Source organism: Protopterus annectens, chromosome 6.part0 (assembly GCF_019279795.1).
Source record: "Protopterus annectens isolate FY-2018-M chromosome 6.part0, PAN1.0, whole genome shotgun sequence".
NCBI classification, from domain to species: Eukaryota; Metazoa; Chordata; order Ceratodontiformes; family Protopteridae; genus Protopterus; species Protopterus annectens.
This window is the reverse complement of record NC_056737.1, coordinates 1,312,707,298-1,312,723,334: the sequence shown is the minus strand read 5'-3', so window position 1 is coordinate 1,312,723,334 and position 16,037 is coordinate 1,312,707,298. Positions and strand designations below refer to the sequence as shown.

Below are 16,037 nucleotides of genomic sequence, written 5' to 3'. Positions count from 1 at the left end.
ACTGCAGTTTAGCTGGCCATCTGTTCAAGTGCCAAGCTGAGTTATAGCCATTCATTAATTTGTTCACTTCATTTGTTACTGGGTGGTGAGGGAGCCAAGGCCTATCCCAACATTCAGTAGATGTAAGTTGTATACACTTGTCCTGAACAAGGCTCAAACCAATCGCAATGCATTCTGAAAACACACACACGTTTTCACATGCGGTAACACCTACAGACAAATTAGAGGAGTGCCTTTTCAATTACAGTACATCTTTGGGATATGAGGTGAACCCGGAGCACTCAGCAAAAAAAAAAAAAAAAAATTGACAGAGCAATGGAGAGAAAGCACACAAGTCAAGAATTGAACTGGAGAACTAGGTGTTGTACTTTTTTTCTAATTCAAAGATTCTTCTAAGAACATGTAACATGTTTTTTATCATTTGTGAGTGACATGCTTTCCCTCGCTTCCTTCCTTCTTGTCTGAAGGAATAAAATATCTGATTACTCTTTAGATGAAGGACATTGTGATGAAGGTGACTGAGATATAGTGTTGGCAAAATTTGCAGTATTTTGGGTTTTATATAATCTGTTCAAAGTTTGGCAACCCATTGCATAGATAAGTAGAAGCAGGTATTGTGGATGCAGATGTAGATGTTTGGGGCTTTGCCTCAAAAGAAGGACTCATTTGAAGTTTCCCTAAAGTCCTATTTGGTCTGTCAGGTTCACTTGAGCTGTCTTAAACTGATCAGCTCTAGATGTTATTTCTCTTCTGATAATCCTTATAATAATTTTGTATGTATCCATTTCAGTTTTTATGTGTAGAAAGTTCATTTTGGACTTGTTTTATTTTAGCACTATTTAGGGTTTCAGTTGCCTTCCATAATTAGGTTATTTCTTGTACTCTGCTTAATTTAACTGGCGTCTTCAGTTTATTTATTTTTATTCTTTTGCACTGTGATAACTTTCTGATTATGTGTATGGTTGTGTGTGTGTGTGTGTGTGTGTGTGTGTGTGTGTGTGTGTGTGTGTGTGTGTGTGTGTGTGTGTGTGTGGGAGGGGGGGGTTCTGAATTTACTTGTCCCCAAGTCAAAGGCTTCAATTCTTAACAAAATGGGACTCACTGTGAATGTTGCAGAGCTGTAAGACGTAACAAGAATAGATGTATTTTATCACAGCATGGTTAGACGTAACATTTAAAAAAGGATAAAGTGTTTAACTCAACCAGTGTAGCAGCCTATTGAATTCAGAGATTATGTAAATGTGGGGGTAAGAAAGTTTTTGCTTCCTACAGGTAACACGGTTTCAGTATTAGGAGATTTACTTAGCGGTGGTAGTGCTGCGGTAGCTTTGTCGCCTTACAGTAAGACGTCCTGTTCGATTCTCAGCTAGAGCGTCTTCTATGTGGAGACATGCGTGAATGGGCATACCTTCATTGAAGGTTGTGTGTCAGGGCTGGCAACTCTGCATGTAAAAAATCCACTGCCAATCATTAGCGGACCGGAGTTCTGCTGTGGCGACCCCTAACCGGGAAAAGCCGAAAGACACAACAAAAAAGAGATGTAGGATTGTGGAGAGTTAAAGACTAAAATATCTGAACTTGTAGAGTCTCTTTTAAGAGGAGAGTTTATGCAGATATTTGTAAGTATTAAATAGTAGAGTTCAAGAGTTCATTTTGCTGTTGTCAACTTAATATGTTTGCCTATACCAATTATGATCACACTTGGTTCATTCTTTTACTGATGCTACCAAAATGCATACCTTATTCAAAAATTAACAAAATTAATTCCATGTAGAGATAACAAACACATCTCAAAGTTATATCTAGGAATAAAGCTTATCTAAGGTCTTTGCTATGGTTACTAAACACAAGATGATAGCTGCTTGTAACTTGCTACTGCACTATCGGCATTCATTAACAAGCTGCAATATCGCCTGCGACTTGTTTTCTGCTTTCACGTCCTATTGGCAGCAGCTGATCACTTCCCCAGCAGCTCGCTCCCTTCATCTCACCCTGGTTGTGGCTGTAATATGTTTTTTGTTTCTGGGTTGTTTTCCCAACGGCCTGAAGAATGAAGTATGGTAAGATACATGACAATGGCGATGATGATATTAACTGCACTGAGCTGCGAGAGCTGGGTACTGTAATTCTGTAAAGGAGTACGGTAAATGGGAGGGATAGAAAAAATATTGTTTTAAGCTTCATAAAGAAAATTAAGCTTTTAGATTTTTGGGAAGAATATTTATTACAGTTTGGAGATATAGCCACTTAATTGCTCATTTTTAATGTGAGTTGTTTGTTGTTGTAGGCATCACTTTTTATGGGACTTAACAAAGGTTTTCCTATTTTTTTCAGTGTTTTAGATTTAATTAATGTGTAGAATTTTCCTGTAGCAAGTATTTGTTTTTTCAGACAGGAATCCTAAAATATTGTTTGGAATTTCTAAAGTGAGATGCTGAAAAATCTGAACTATCTTTAGATTCAGTACTGTCTCAATAAATTCTTCCATGAGATACATTTTTGGGTGAAGTATGTGAAGATGCCATTAAGTCATGCCCTTATTAATATTATAGATGCATGATGTGTTATCATATGAAAAATCTTATTTTGAAAACTGCCGCTGTAGCCCATGTCTGAATTCAGTGTATTATCTTGTATTGTTGCTTAACTTGGTTCACTAAATGTGACCATAATGACGTCACTACCTGCATATACATTCCACTTGTATGGTTCTGCCACTGGCAGTGTGATTAATGTAACAAATGATACATCATTTGTCATTTAGTCACTGATAATGTTAGTCTGACAAATAATCTAATTATCTAAACTGATTTGTATGGTAACAGTTCCAGAAAAGTAGTACATTGAGTACACATTACAGCTAAACTATTTTCAGAAATCTTATACCATCCTGACACTGACAAAATCACAATAAGCCCAGAGTCCAGAATCCACCTTATTCCCCTTCTGAGATCATCAAATCTTGGAAAAACATGTTGGAAAAAGATCATTCACTTAACGTATTATCTTTTGCCGTTTCTCTAAGATGCTGCTAATACAATTCCGAATACACTTTGAGACCTTAATTTTGAGCCCATATTATCACAACAAATAGTGATCTAAGGTGGGAAATGAACAAATGAATTGAGCACAGGTTGTCAAGCAAAGGCGAAGTGAGCGATCAAGTTGCAAGCACAGAAAAAGAAGCCTCTCAGGAAGCTGCTACAAACATAATTAATTCTCTCTTTATTGACAATATTCTGTACAAAGAAACTGTAAACACAAGAGCAGAGATTTTCTGACTTCACATATTTATACATGCATGTATACTGTGTGTAAATCAGTCATAGGATTCTCCTGTGTACAACTTTCTTAAGACTCCCCCCTAAAATCAGTGAGCTATTTCAGAAATGTTGTATGTAATTCAATGTGTTTTTTTTTTTCTGTCAGGTTTATATTTGTTGCATTAAAGTATAATTCTCTTAAAATTAAAAGTTAAAAACATTGTAACACACTTTGAGGTATAAAATGATGTGGGTATAAATTTTGGATAATAAGAATGGTTATACAGATATATATACAGATACCAATGATCATACAGATTACGCAAATAATATACTACTCCTTTAATTATCTGCTAGTGAACATGTTAGACCTTGGTACTACTGCCACTACAGCTTGATTACATAAGTTTTATTTACTCTGTTTTCTCCAAATTGCTACTAGTATCTAATGCTGTTTTAATGTTTGTTATTACTATGTATCTTTTGTTCTGTCATTATTGTATGACATGATCAGTACTATAACTCAATTTGGCACTTACTTGTGGAGATTTTTCTCCCTGGGCCTCCACTGAAAAAGGACCTGTGTCAAGTCAAAATTTCCCAGTAAATAAATAAATATGTTACCTTTGAGGTATCAAATGATGCGGGTATAAATTTTGAATAATAAGAATGGTTATACAGATTATTTTACAGATTACCTAAATAAAAATATGTGTATCTATGTTTTTAAAGCACTAATTTACAGGAAATTTCAGTAAAGAAATTGACTGTTAATATTCTGTTATTACAAATCATTAACTAATACTTACCACTATCTTAGCAAGATTCCAGGGGAGACAGAGTAAATACTCTCGTCCTTTTGTGGTAATGCACCTAATTGGATAAGTCAATTTGGAAAACTGACTTTGTGTTTTATACTTTGGGGTTGTTTGTAAGAAATCTGATTAGCTGTCAGGTAATGGCTGGTGTCTGATCTTGTGTGGTAAGTAATAACAGTGTGAGGTTATTTTAATTTTTTCATCAGGGTTTTCTTTGTTTCTTAACATGAGGCAAAAGGAATATTTTAGTTTAAACTATTAAGATTTCTGCAGGGTGATACTGAGTTAATATTGGACAAAAAGAAAATCCAAAAAGTGAGCAAAATTTGGATAGGAATCAAGGCAATGCCGTGCAGCTGAAACAAAACAGATGTCTAAAGGCATACAAAAGGGCTAATATGTAGTAGAGGCAGTATTGCAAGCCATCAAATAAATAAAGAGGATGTGAATTTCCAGATGGATGACTTTAGAGGTTAAAGAGCAAATAAGGGTTCAGAAAAGTTAATATTCCATAGAGTTGAAGTTGAGCAGTGAAGAATGTGGGACGGTACATAAAACTATGAAACATTCTCCAGATTACTAAGAGATTTCTAGCTACCAGATAGAGGTTTACACAAGGTTTTAATAAGGGAAAATAGCTGATTGTGTACAAGAAGAAAATAATGAAAACTGATTTAAAACAAATAGCAAATAAGTGAGAATTGTTTATGCGTGGGGGACAAACATAATGAGAAATATGTTATGCACTTTTCAGGTAGGGAATTTGACACTGTTACTCAGGTTAAGATTTTAACATTGTGAAATTACAAAATGCCAATGAAGATTTTTCTACTTTTTTAGTGCAGATGTTTCCATTTGCATCCCTGGTGACTGTTATTAAGTCACTTACTTTTGTATCGATATTCTATGTCCTAGAGAGATATTTGCAGCTAATGTCTTACCTATGAATATGTGTAAAGTCGAACAGGCCATTTATTACATAACTTTGACAGGTTCATTTTATGGTTTCTTTTTTTTTTTTTTTAATTTTTATTTTTTTTTTTTGAAGTGTCAGTAACTGCACTTGCTCTAAGCTGCCGTGGTCCTTACATAATTTTGCAAGATATATGAAATATTGGTACTGTAAAAGGACATAAGGAGTTGGTCTACAGGTATAATGCTTTATTAATAGTTAAGTGTAATGACTGGTCATTACTACTGGTTGTTGTTTTCTTATTTTTTCCGTCTGTCTTGGTTACTAAAATGTGTTTCCTCCACACAAGTAGCTATAAAATGAAAAGTCTTTAGATCACTTTCTAGAACACAGATGAATGGCCTGCCTAGTCTTTTCTGGAGTTTGACTTGAAGTCTGGGTTCCCCTAATAAGTTAGCCCATATGCCTAACGAGATGAATCCTTTACAATACCTAAGATGAAAGAGTTCATGTTACTTTATTGTATTATCTTTGTTTCCGTGGGTATGTATTTCCTTATCTTAAATCACCCTCCAGCATTGGTGATATGAGGGAATATTGGGTTACTTGGGGGTTAAGAGGCCAGCTGTCTGCAGTGCCAGGGCACATCCTGTATTTGGGTGGTACTCTGTGGACCATTTAACTGTGGTAGGTATTACTGATTGCAGCCAATATGTCCACAGGGGACAAATTAGTTCTGATATCTGCTGGATTTCTCTGTTGAAAGATAGGTATTCACTTACATCAAATAGTTCTGTAGAGGTTTGCAAAGTACTGTTTTTCCCATTTTTATGTGTTATAATTTCATGGAATGGCTCCAGCATTTTATGTGTGAAACCTAGAATTTGATAAAGGGTAAGGGCCCTGCAACTGGTCTAAGATTATCCAGTCTCTTACACAGATAAACTGCAGGTCCTTATTAGAAAATATTTTTCTTGCATTGTTTATTCTGTGCATTTCTTTTTCTAGCTACTTTGGGTGTAGTAAGTTCTAACAGTCCTTCCTGCAGTAAAAAAAAAAAGGAAAAAAAAAAACATCCTGATGTCAGTTTGAATCAGTATCATTTTCTCACTGTATTGTGTCTGTTTATTCTGGTTTACATCCTTCTGGGCAAGATCTGACCAGATGGACTTCATTTCTTATAAGATGCTTAAACGACTCTGTCTCCTGTTTCCCTTAGTTCTTCAAAAGATTACCCACAAACTGTAGTTTGTACATTGTAGATGGACTACACAATGTTAACTGCAGGTATATCAGAACAGAAAGATACTGCTGTTTGAACTGTAGGAAGATACTTAGGGTGCTCATGCACACTTTTTTTGCTTAAATGTACCTCAGCTTCTCGGTAGAACGTCTTCAAAGCCTAGCTGGTCTTATCTTCCATGCAAACCAGGGAAACAATACTTCAGCCTCATGTCTTCTGTCAGTAGTTGCAAATTGTTTTTGCTAGCATCATGTTTCCCTAACAAAGTCCACTGGATGTTCGTGTTTCACTGCTGCAGTCATTACACTTGGGTTATCTTGCCGTCAGGCGGTCCCGCAGTCGGCCAGAGTTCCAAAGTCTTGGTCCGGCGTCAGTTGCTGTCAATTCTTCCCTGACATCAGTGTGTCAGTGGTATATAAGATGCAGCCAACGCCATTTTCTTCAGTCTTTCTAGCTGTGCGGTGCCCGAAGCAAAAGCAGTTCCCAAGTGCCGGTCGGCCGACTTCTGAGATTTTTGAATTTCAGAACCGAAGTCTTCAATAAAGCTAAGTACCCCGTTGGGGAAACATTTTCTTGCCTCAGACTGATGTCAGTAAAAGTTAATTGCATTTCTTGTGGGAAGCAAATACCTCACAAAGATTTTCATTCTTAGTGTATTCCATGCCTAGGCCCAGACCACGATGTCACTAGTTGTCGGTTTTGTGCTAGATTTAACAAGCGCACTATTAAACGTCGGTTTTATTTTGCTCGCCATTATTTTGGCCGAAGGTTCAATTATGATATGCCGTCGGAACAGCTGACGACCGAAATACACAAAAAACGCAAAGACAAAGATAAGGATAGGCATCCGAGGTCCAAAACTGACGATGAAGCCTCTTCTAGGCCAGTCGCCAGTTCTCAGAGAGTCGCTTTCACAGCCCCTGACACCCGCTACCTCAGAGCCACAGGCTGCCTCCAACTCCCACGTAGAGATTACTAGGCCTCTGGAAACTCAAGGTACTGGGCCTATGGAAATTAACCCCTCAGATGGGTCCAGAGCCGCTGAGCAGGCATCGGCTTCTGAGGGTGTTTTCAGACCTTCACAGCTTACCATCAAAACAATAACCAAGTCTAAAACTCCATTAAAGACAAAGAAACAAATACAGCATTCACCTGGACAGGCCTCCATGCCTAAAAAACAGATGCTCAAAATGGCCAAAGACCTAATTACTCTGATCAGGGGTTCCCATCCCCCTCGTGATAAAAGGCCTAGGCAGGATACAGACTAGGATTCCTCTGACCAGGTTTCCATTTCTTCTGATTCCTCTTCAGACCAGGGATGCTCTTTACCCCCTATGAGGACTCTGATGCTGAAGAATCAATCCCTTCTGCCTTTCCTCCTAAGGATTACTCTTTTGTGGAAACTTTACATACCATGAGGAAGCATTTCCATTGGGAGAGCCAGGATTATTCAGAATCCAAGAAAAGGCTCAGAGATTTTCTTTTATTGCCTCAGCACAGGCCCCTTGCTATTCCGCCTGTGTTAGATATTGTGGATGATGTGTTCTCTGAATCCAGTTTAACCCCTGACTTTTTGCCCCCAGCACCAGTCAAGCCAGATAGGTACTACAGAGTCCCTGAGTCTCTCACATTTCTTTATAAAAACCCTGCTGCTGACCCAGAAACTATTTCCCAGGGTCCCAAAGGGGTAAAAGCTTCCACTGCTAAAAATCCAGTTCCCTCTGACAGGGATTCTAGAGCATTAGATAGATGGGGGAAGAAAGTTTACACTTCTGCAATGTTAGCAGTAAGGGCTTTAAATTGCCAGTTCCACATGCTTAAATAGCAACAATATTTAATGTCTCTGTTAAAACAGAAAATGCCTACAAGCTCAGAAAGTCCTGACTATAAGGAAATGCAGGATTTGTTGCATGCAGCTGAACAAGTGGGAAAACATACTGTGCAATGTGGTTTTGATTCACTAGAGGCTTCTTCTAGAGCCGCAGTTACAGGATCTGTGATTCGAAGGCATGCTTGGTTAAAAGAACAAGGTTTACCTGATCATGTTAAGGCAAAATTATTGGATGCTCCTTTACAGCATGATATCTTGTTTGGTGTTAAGGCAGAAGAGGTATTAAAGAAAATGGAGGATAAGGCAAAATCTATGCAAACAGTGAAGGACTTCTTACAGGTACAGCCACCTCGATTTAACAGAAATTGGCCTTCTAAAAATTGGTCCTTTCCAGTGTCAGACAGACCACAAAGAGACAGATACAGACGCCCAAGAGGCGGATCTCAGCCCCAAGGCTCTTACAGACCACGACAGTGGGGTGCTTCTACCCCAAAAGGAGGAGAAGACAAGTCACAACCTTACAGGAAACGACTTCCCACTTCAAATGCCAAGCACTTACCTTTTGGCAGCTCCCACTTTTTCCACAAAATTGGTATATAATCACCCAAGACAAATGGGTTCTGATTACTGTGTCTCAAGGTTACAGGTTCCACTTTCACACTCTACCAAGGCCAAAAAGAATGCCAGACCTGCCACAAAATCAATGGGCAGAGGCACAAAAACAAATTACAGCCCTCATGGGCATAAGAGCTATTCAAAAAGTGCCACAACAGGGACAAGGATTTTACTCAAGACTTTTCTTGGTCCCCAGAAAGGACAAAGCCTGGAGACCCATACTGGACCTATCTACTCTAAATACTTACCTGGATGTTCCAAAATTCAAAATGTTGACACTACAGCAACTTCTTCCCATGCTGGGCAAGAAGGCTTGGCTTGTTACTTTGGACCTCAAAGAGGCATACCTGCATGTCCCAATCAGACAAAATTGCAGAAAATACCTCAGATTCATAGCTGGCACAATGCATTACCAATTCGTTGCACTGCCCTTTGGCTTATCTACTGTGCCCAGGGTCTTCACAAAATGCCTGGCACCAGTAATTGCATTTTGAAGACAAAAAGGAATTCAAATATATCCCTACTTGGATGACTGTCATACTCAAGCAGAGAGCAAGGACATTCTTCTAAAGCATCTGACGTTTGTAAAAAGATTGCTAATTTGCCTAGGGTGCACAGTAAACGAAAAGAAGTCAAAACTAGTGCCCTCACAAGAGATAATATTCCTGGGTGCCAGCTTAAATACAATGGTCCAGATGGCTTATCTCATGCCAGACAAGCAAAGACAACTGACTCAGTACTTTCAAGTGATGGCAACAAAAACCCAACTCCCTGCAAGAAAAATTCTGCAGGCCTTGGGGTTCATGGCGTCCTGCATACTACTAATACCATATGCCAGACTGCATATGAGGAAATTACAATAGTACCTAAAAAGTGTTTGGACTCAAACACTGTCACAGTTTGGAAACAGTAATACCACTTATTCCCTGCCTACAACAGGAGTTTCGATGGTGGGCACAGGCATGTCACCACAACAAGGGACAGCCTTTCACTTTACCCACAGCCAGGCAGACACTAACAACAGATGCTTCAGATTACGCCTGGGGAGCACACATGGCAGGAAAATGTATTCAGGGCAAGTGGGCCGCAGACCAAATGCATCTTCACATCAATCAAAAAGAGATGCTAGCTGTACAAAATGCCCTAACAGCTTTCAAGGACCTTCTGCATCCAGGACAACTATTACTAAAGATGGACAACACCACAGTTATGTGGTACATAAACAGGCAAGAGGGCACTCATTCCTATCCCCTCTGCAGACAAGCCATGACTTTGTGGAACACAGCACTGACCTATCAACTTCATCTGTAAGCACAATTCCTGCCAGGAAAGAAAAATACTCTGGCAGATGACTTAAGCATAAACATCATGGATCCTCACGAGTGGAAATTAAATCCACAAGTATTCAGCATGATAACACAAAAATGGGGGTGCCCAGACATAGATCTTTTTGCCTCCCCTCTGAACTGCCAACTACAGAAATTCTGCACAAGGATTTACCACACATAAGCATGGAAAGTGGATGCTCTCTCGTTCAGCTGGAAAACCCTAACAGTTTATGCCTTCCCACCACTGCCTCTCCTTTCAAAGGTACTCCTAAAAGCCAGACAAGAAAGGCTAAAAATGATCCTGATTGCCCCAGACGGGCCACGCCAGCACTGGTACCCAATTTTAAAGAACTTGGCTCAAGGCCCAGCATGGATTTTACCTCCAATTCCTCATCTTCTGACTCAACAAAACAATCAGATCCTGCACAGCCAGCTCAAAACCTTAAACCTGGCTGCATGGCAGATTACTTAGCCAAGCAACCAACACCTCTCTCTAAAGCTGTTATGGATGTCATTTTGGATGCCAGGAGGCCCAGCACCGGGAAATCCTATTCAGAAAAGTGGAAGAGATTCTGCGCTTGGAACCAGGCTCAAAGCTTTGACCTCTTGTTCCAAATATTCCTCAGATATTACAATACTTAACTGAGATGCTGAACAAAGGCCTATCCTTTTCATCCATTAAGATCCACGCCTCTGCCCTCTCAGCTCATTACAACATGGATCCTCCTATTTTCTCTCATCCATTATTAAAACAGTACCTTAGAGGGGCTAAAACCATAAGACCACCCCGGAGAGCACCAACACCAACTTGGGACCTCAACTTTGTCTTGGAAAAGCTAACTTTACCTCCTTTTGAGCCAGCCAATCCAGCAGAATTAAAATATGTGTCATGGAAAACTGCTCTGCTTCTGGCAATAACCTCAGCACAAAGAGTCTCAGTTACAGGCACTAATGGTAGTGGAACCTTTTCATCATTTTTCATCAGGACAGGGTTTCCTTAAGAACAAACCCTACATTTATGCCAAAGGTGGTATCCAGTGTGGCTCTTAACCAAACTATTCACTTGCCAACATTTTATCCAAATCCCCAGAATAAAGGGGAGAGACTTCTGCACTCATTGGACATACACAGGCAGTTATGCTTCTACTTGGACAAAACAAAAGCTTTCAGGAAAACTGAACAATTGTTTGTAGCATATGCTGCAGGATCACAGGGAAAGGCTATTTCAAAGCAGACCATTTCAAAGTGGATAGGACACTGTATCCATTTCTGCTACACATAGCATGGAAAAACTGTACCTAACAACATTAGGCCACATTTCACCAGGGCAACAGCCACTTCAACTGCCTACCTTAGAGGAGTACCTACCAAGGGTATCTTGGAAGCTGCAACTTGGAGTTCAGTGCACACCTTTACCAAGCATTACCACTTGCCTATTTACTCTAAATCCAGAGCTGGCTTTGCCACTGCAGTTCTGCAGGGCCTCATAGCCACCCCAAATCCTATATAGACCCAGCCACTATACCTCAGCTTTGGGATTCAACCCAAGTGTAATGACTGCAGCAGTGAAACATGATGAACATAGTACAGTTTTTTACCTACCATAAATGTAGATGTTCGAGTGTATTCACTGCTGCAGTCCAGGTTATCCTCCCTCCATCCCCACTTCTTAGCTGGGACTTATCTATACCTTTTCTACCCTATACAACCTATGTGGTGTATTTGCTTGTAACTGAAGGTATTGCTTTTATTTTTTATGTATGTTTTATTAGCAATATGTATTGCCTACCTATTTGGGGGCATCTGACATCTTGGGCAAGAAAAACTGAAGAAAATGGCGTCGGTTGCATCTTATATACCCCTGGCGCACTGACATCAAGGAAGAAGCGACAGCAACCGACGCCGGACCAAGACTTTGGAACTCTGGCCGACTGCGGGACCGCCTGACGGCAGGATAACCCAAGTGTAATGACTGCAGCAGTGAATACACTCTAACATCTACATTTATGATAGGTACAAAACTGTACATTTTCTGCCTCAGTGAAATACTGGGGTCCCCCCTCTGTCTGGAGGCATGGTTCATTGTCTTGGCTGGTGAACATCAGAACTGTCTTGTCTCCATGGAACATGACTCCAGAATCCTTTCTTTATTGGATACAAACTTGTCCATCTGTAGTGCATACCTGTGGTCACCAGCACACATATTGGTGGAAAGATTCAAACCCTGTGCTGTTGGCACAGGAAGCAACTCATTAAAATATCAGAGCTTTAGTCCTCTGTGCCAACTGTCAGACAATTTTGTTACGAATCTCACTTTTTTTGTTTGTTTTGTTTTTGCTATTTTATAGCTGAAGCCATTTACCTGTTTAGAGAGTAATTGTGTGGTTTGTTAACAGCTACATTTTGGTGAAAATTTCACTGCCCTCATTTTAGAATAATGCAGCCATAACCAGAGCAGTGTGACATATTTCCATATTCATTCCATCTGGAAGGTTGTCTTTTACTTGACTCCTTACATACATACATACATACATACATACATACGTGTCCTAGATTTATGATGTCCTCATACATTACTAGAACTTTAATCATACCCATAGGAATTAATTTCTTGCCAGTGTGCATTTTCAACAGTGCATTTGTTTTTGTATATGATGTGTACGAATATTCTTTAAAATCATAGAAATAATAGGTCATGCTTTCAAAATAGACACTGGATCTCCCAGGGTCAGTCCTTATTTGCTCAAGCATGCTGGCTACAGATAACATTTTCTGGCTTTTGTACTCACTTCTTTGTAGACTGAAATTCATGTAATTTGCTCCACTGAACCAACTCACAATTGTACAATGCAAAACATTTACAATAATTAAAACGTGTTTGGTTCATAACTGGGTTTTATAGTTTATTCATTAGAGAAGCCTCTAAGCTAATCCATGGCAGTTTTGCAGCTGCTTTCATTTTAACACCAGGGTTATCATGTGTCGAAAGCACTGCTTGATTTGGGAGGTGAGCACTGTTAAGTTGTTGAAAAGGGTCTGCTTATATGTTTGTATGGCTAGGCATCTTATGGTCCCCATGGTTGCTTGCGTAGTATGTTCCTATGGGGTCAATATTATAACTTTGAATGATTAAAAGAGTGAACGCTCTTCAATCGACACCTTAAAATCGAAAGCACTAAATCCCAAAGACATGGAATAACTATTTTTTTTCCCCAGGGAAAAAAAAAATCCAAGCACAAAATAAATCCCCCTACTTAAATATACCAACTCTGAGATCACACAATGTCAAAGTCCCAAAAACGGCCCAGTGATTTTTTTCCCTGGGAAAAAAAATTGCAGTTCCTTGTGTTCGGGATTTAGTGCTTTCAGTTTTAAGGGGTCGATTAAAGAGCGTTCTCTCTTTTTTAATCATTCGGAGTTATAATATAGACAGGTTCCTGTGAATATTGCAGTCGGAAAATCCTTGGCTTCCTATTTAAGTACATGACCTGATATGAGTTCACTGCTATATACTTTTAAGGCATTTTGGCAGGAGACTTAAAGCTAGATGTTTCCTTGCTAACAGCGCTGAGTTGATCCTGAAATAATTACCTAGTTCATGTACATTTTTACTGTGTGGTGATTGTTTCTCTCTTTACTTTCTTCCTGGATATCATGGCAATCTTTTTACAAATGCTTTTCAAATGTTGCTGGTTGCTGTTGTATTTAAATGCAAGTCAGGGGAAGTTTAAATGCAGTAGTGACAGCCCATGCTGTCTGCCATGGCTTATCCTTTCTTCATCTTTGTCACCTTTTTTGATGTGGTAGCTTGCAGAATGTTTTACTGCTGGACTTTCATGATGTTTTTCCTGCAGCTATCCACAGCAATTTTAATCTATTCATTGCAAACTCTCTGTCCTTTCTTTTCTTATATTTTTTCCTTTGACATATTTCAAAATACTCAAGAGCCACAAATATGAAATAAGCAGTACTCAAAAGCTACAAATCTGAAATATGCAGTCTCATAACTGTTGTGTTCATTTTAGTTGTCCAAACTATAGGGACTCAGCAGACCTGTTTCTGTTTTGTTTTGGGAACATCTTGCACTTCTTTATGTAATTATTCAGGTAGTCCTATTTTTTCTGTGTGCACCTACAGCTTTCATCATCTAACCTCTGCTTTAGTTTAACTATATATTGCCTTACAAAAACATTATAGTAAGCTTATATTTTGCAGGTTTTACTCCATCCTCCCACGTCCTCATTTGTTCTGCATTGGCAACCTATGGTGACATAAGCTTCTGTTCTGACATTAAAGCCAAATCCTATTTTGCGCCTCATCTAGTATTTTCCATACTATAAATACATTGTTGCACCTTTCTGCTGAAAAAAGGTAGTCAGAGTAAAATATATTTCCAACTAGTATCTGTAGTCCACTGTAAACAATCACTGCGTATTTGTCAGTCTTTTTTTATATTCCAACTGTAAAATCTGCATATCAGAACCTTGCAGCTCATGGTCCGGGATTCAGTCATGACCTCTTGCCGTTCACTGTCTGTTTTGGGTTTACTCGCTTGCACTCTTTTCAATATTTACCTTTAGCTCACTAAAATCTGAGAGTATGAAAGCAAAGCTGCCCTGTAAGTGAGAACATGCTTATGATTTGCACAAGGTGTTTCTCTCTGTGTAAGGATTTAGGACTGTGAGAGGACATCAGCTTTATTTTGGTCTTTCTAGATGATGGGTATTCAAAAACATGTTAGTTGTGTAGGTGTGAACTAAAGCAAAACCCATATAACAAGCTTTATGCAATTCATAACAGTGTATTGGACACCTCTGAATGTAGTCAACTACCAGTATTTACCTGGAAGACTGCAGCTATACAGTGAGTGGTGTGTATGCAGATGAGCTGTTGTCAGTAGGATGACTATTTAACATTTGTGAATAAAATTCAAGGACACAGGCTTGTGTGATTTACATTCATGGTTGTATTGAATGGCCATAAATAATTGAAGGTTGACTTATAAATGGCTAATTTAATTCCTGATTGTGAGAACTTGTTGATATGAAGTATTCATTTCATGCACTGTTTGTCTGCCTGGTACCCCCTCTGCCTTACCGCTGAGTTTACATTAGAACACAAAGCTAAAATTCCATTCTGTTACATTCAGGACACTGCTAAAAAAAATGTGATCTTTAAATAAGTTATAAAACTGTAGTGCACTGAAGCTATTGATGTAAAAATAGTTTTCAACTGTTTATATCTCATAGACATTTTGTTTTGCAGGATCACCATATTATGACAATGTCCGTCCATTGTCCTATCCTGATTCTGATGCAGTCCTGATATGCTTTGACATCAGTCGACCAGAGACCCTTGACAGCGTGCTGAAAAAAGTGAGTAATTTCCGAATAAATTTGAGCATGTTAGTCATGTGTTCTGTATTTCTGGATAAGAATATGCCAGCTACTGCAGCGTGTATGGAATTCTGTTCATATTAGTTAATGGCAAAACTGCCATCTGTTTTGACATGATTCCCAAGACCGTGAAATGAGCAACAGTGAATGTTAGTGTGTAGCTTAAGTGGAACTGATTTAAAAATCATGTATGCCTTTGGAAGAAATTTCTTGTTTATTCAATTAATAAACTCAGTAGAACTTCTTTAACTTATTTATTGACTGGGTAACAAATAAAAGCAGCTGTATAGATGACTTAATGTTCATATTTGTCTGTGTCCATATCCATCAATTTTTATTTTAGCTTCTTTGTGTCAGATTTCTGGAAAGTAATGCAATGCATTTGATTGCATTTCTTGATTTGAAATATGCCATCCATGAAAATGAGTCGAGTTTATTCTTTAATGTTTCTGTAAAATCCTGAAGTATTTAGAATGTGTAATTCCACAGAGGAATGTTTCTCTATCTACAAAGAAAGACCTATACAGATGAGCATTCTGAGCCATTGTTATCCGTGAACACCTGTGTACACATCCCAACCTTTCTCACTCTTAAAATGTTTATTCTTTACTTCAAGTAGGTATGAATGGA

General features: G+C 38.8%; 1 protein-coding gene across 1 annotated transcript in view; it reads left to right on the top strand.

Annotated features, from left to right (window-relative positions):
• RND3 (Rho family GTPase 3) overlaps positions 1 to 16,037 on the top strand; it is a 98,984-nt gene that overhangs the window by 65,439 nt on the left and 17,508 nt on the right. The window contains exon 3 of the mRNA XM_044074879.1: positions 15,277 to 15,386. Coding sequence (XP_043930814.1) covers positions 15,277 to 15,386 — 110 coding nt within the window. The remainder of the gene's footprint in view (positions 1 to 15,276; positions 15,387 to 16,037) is intronic.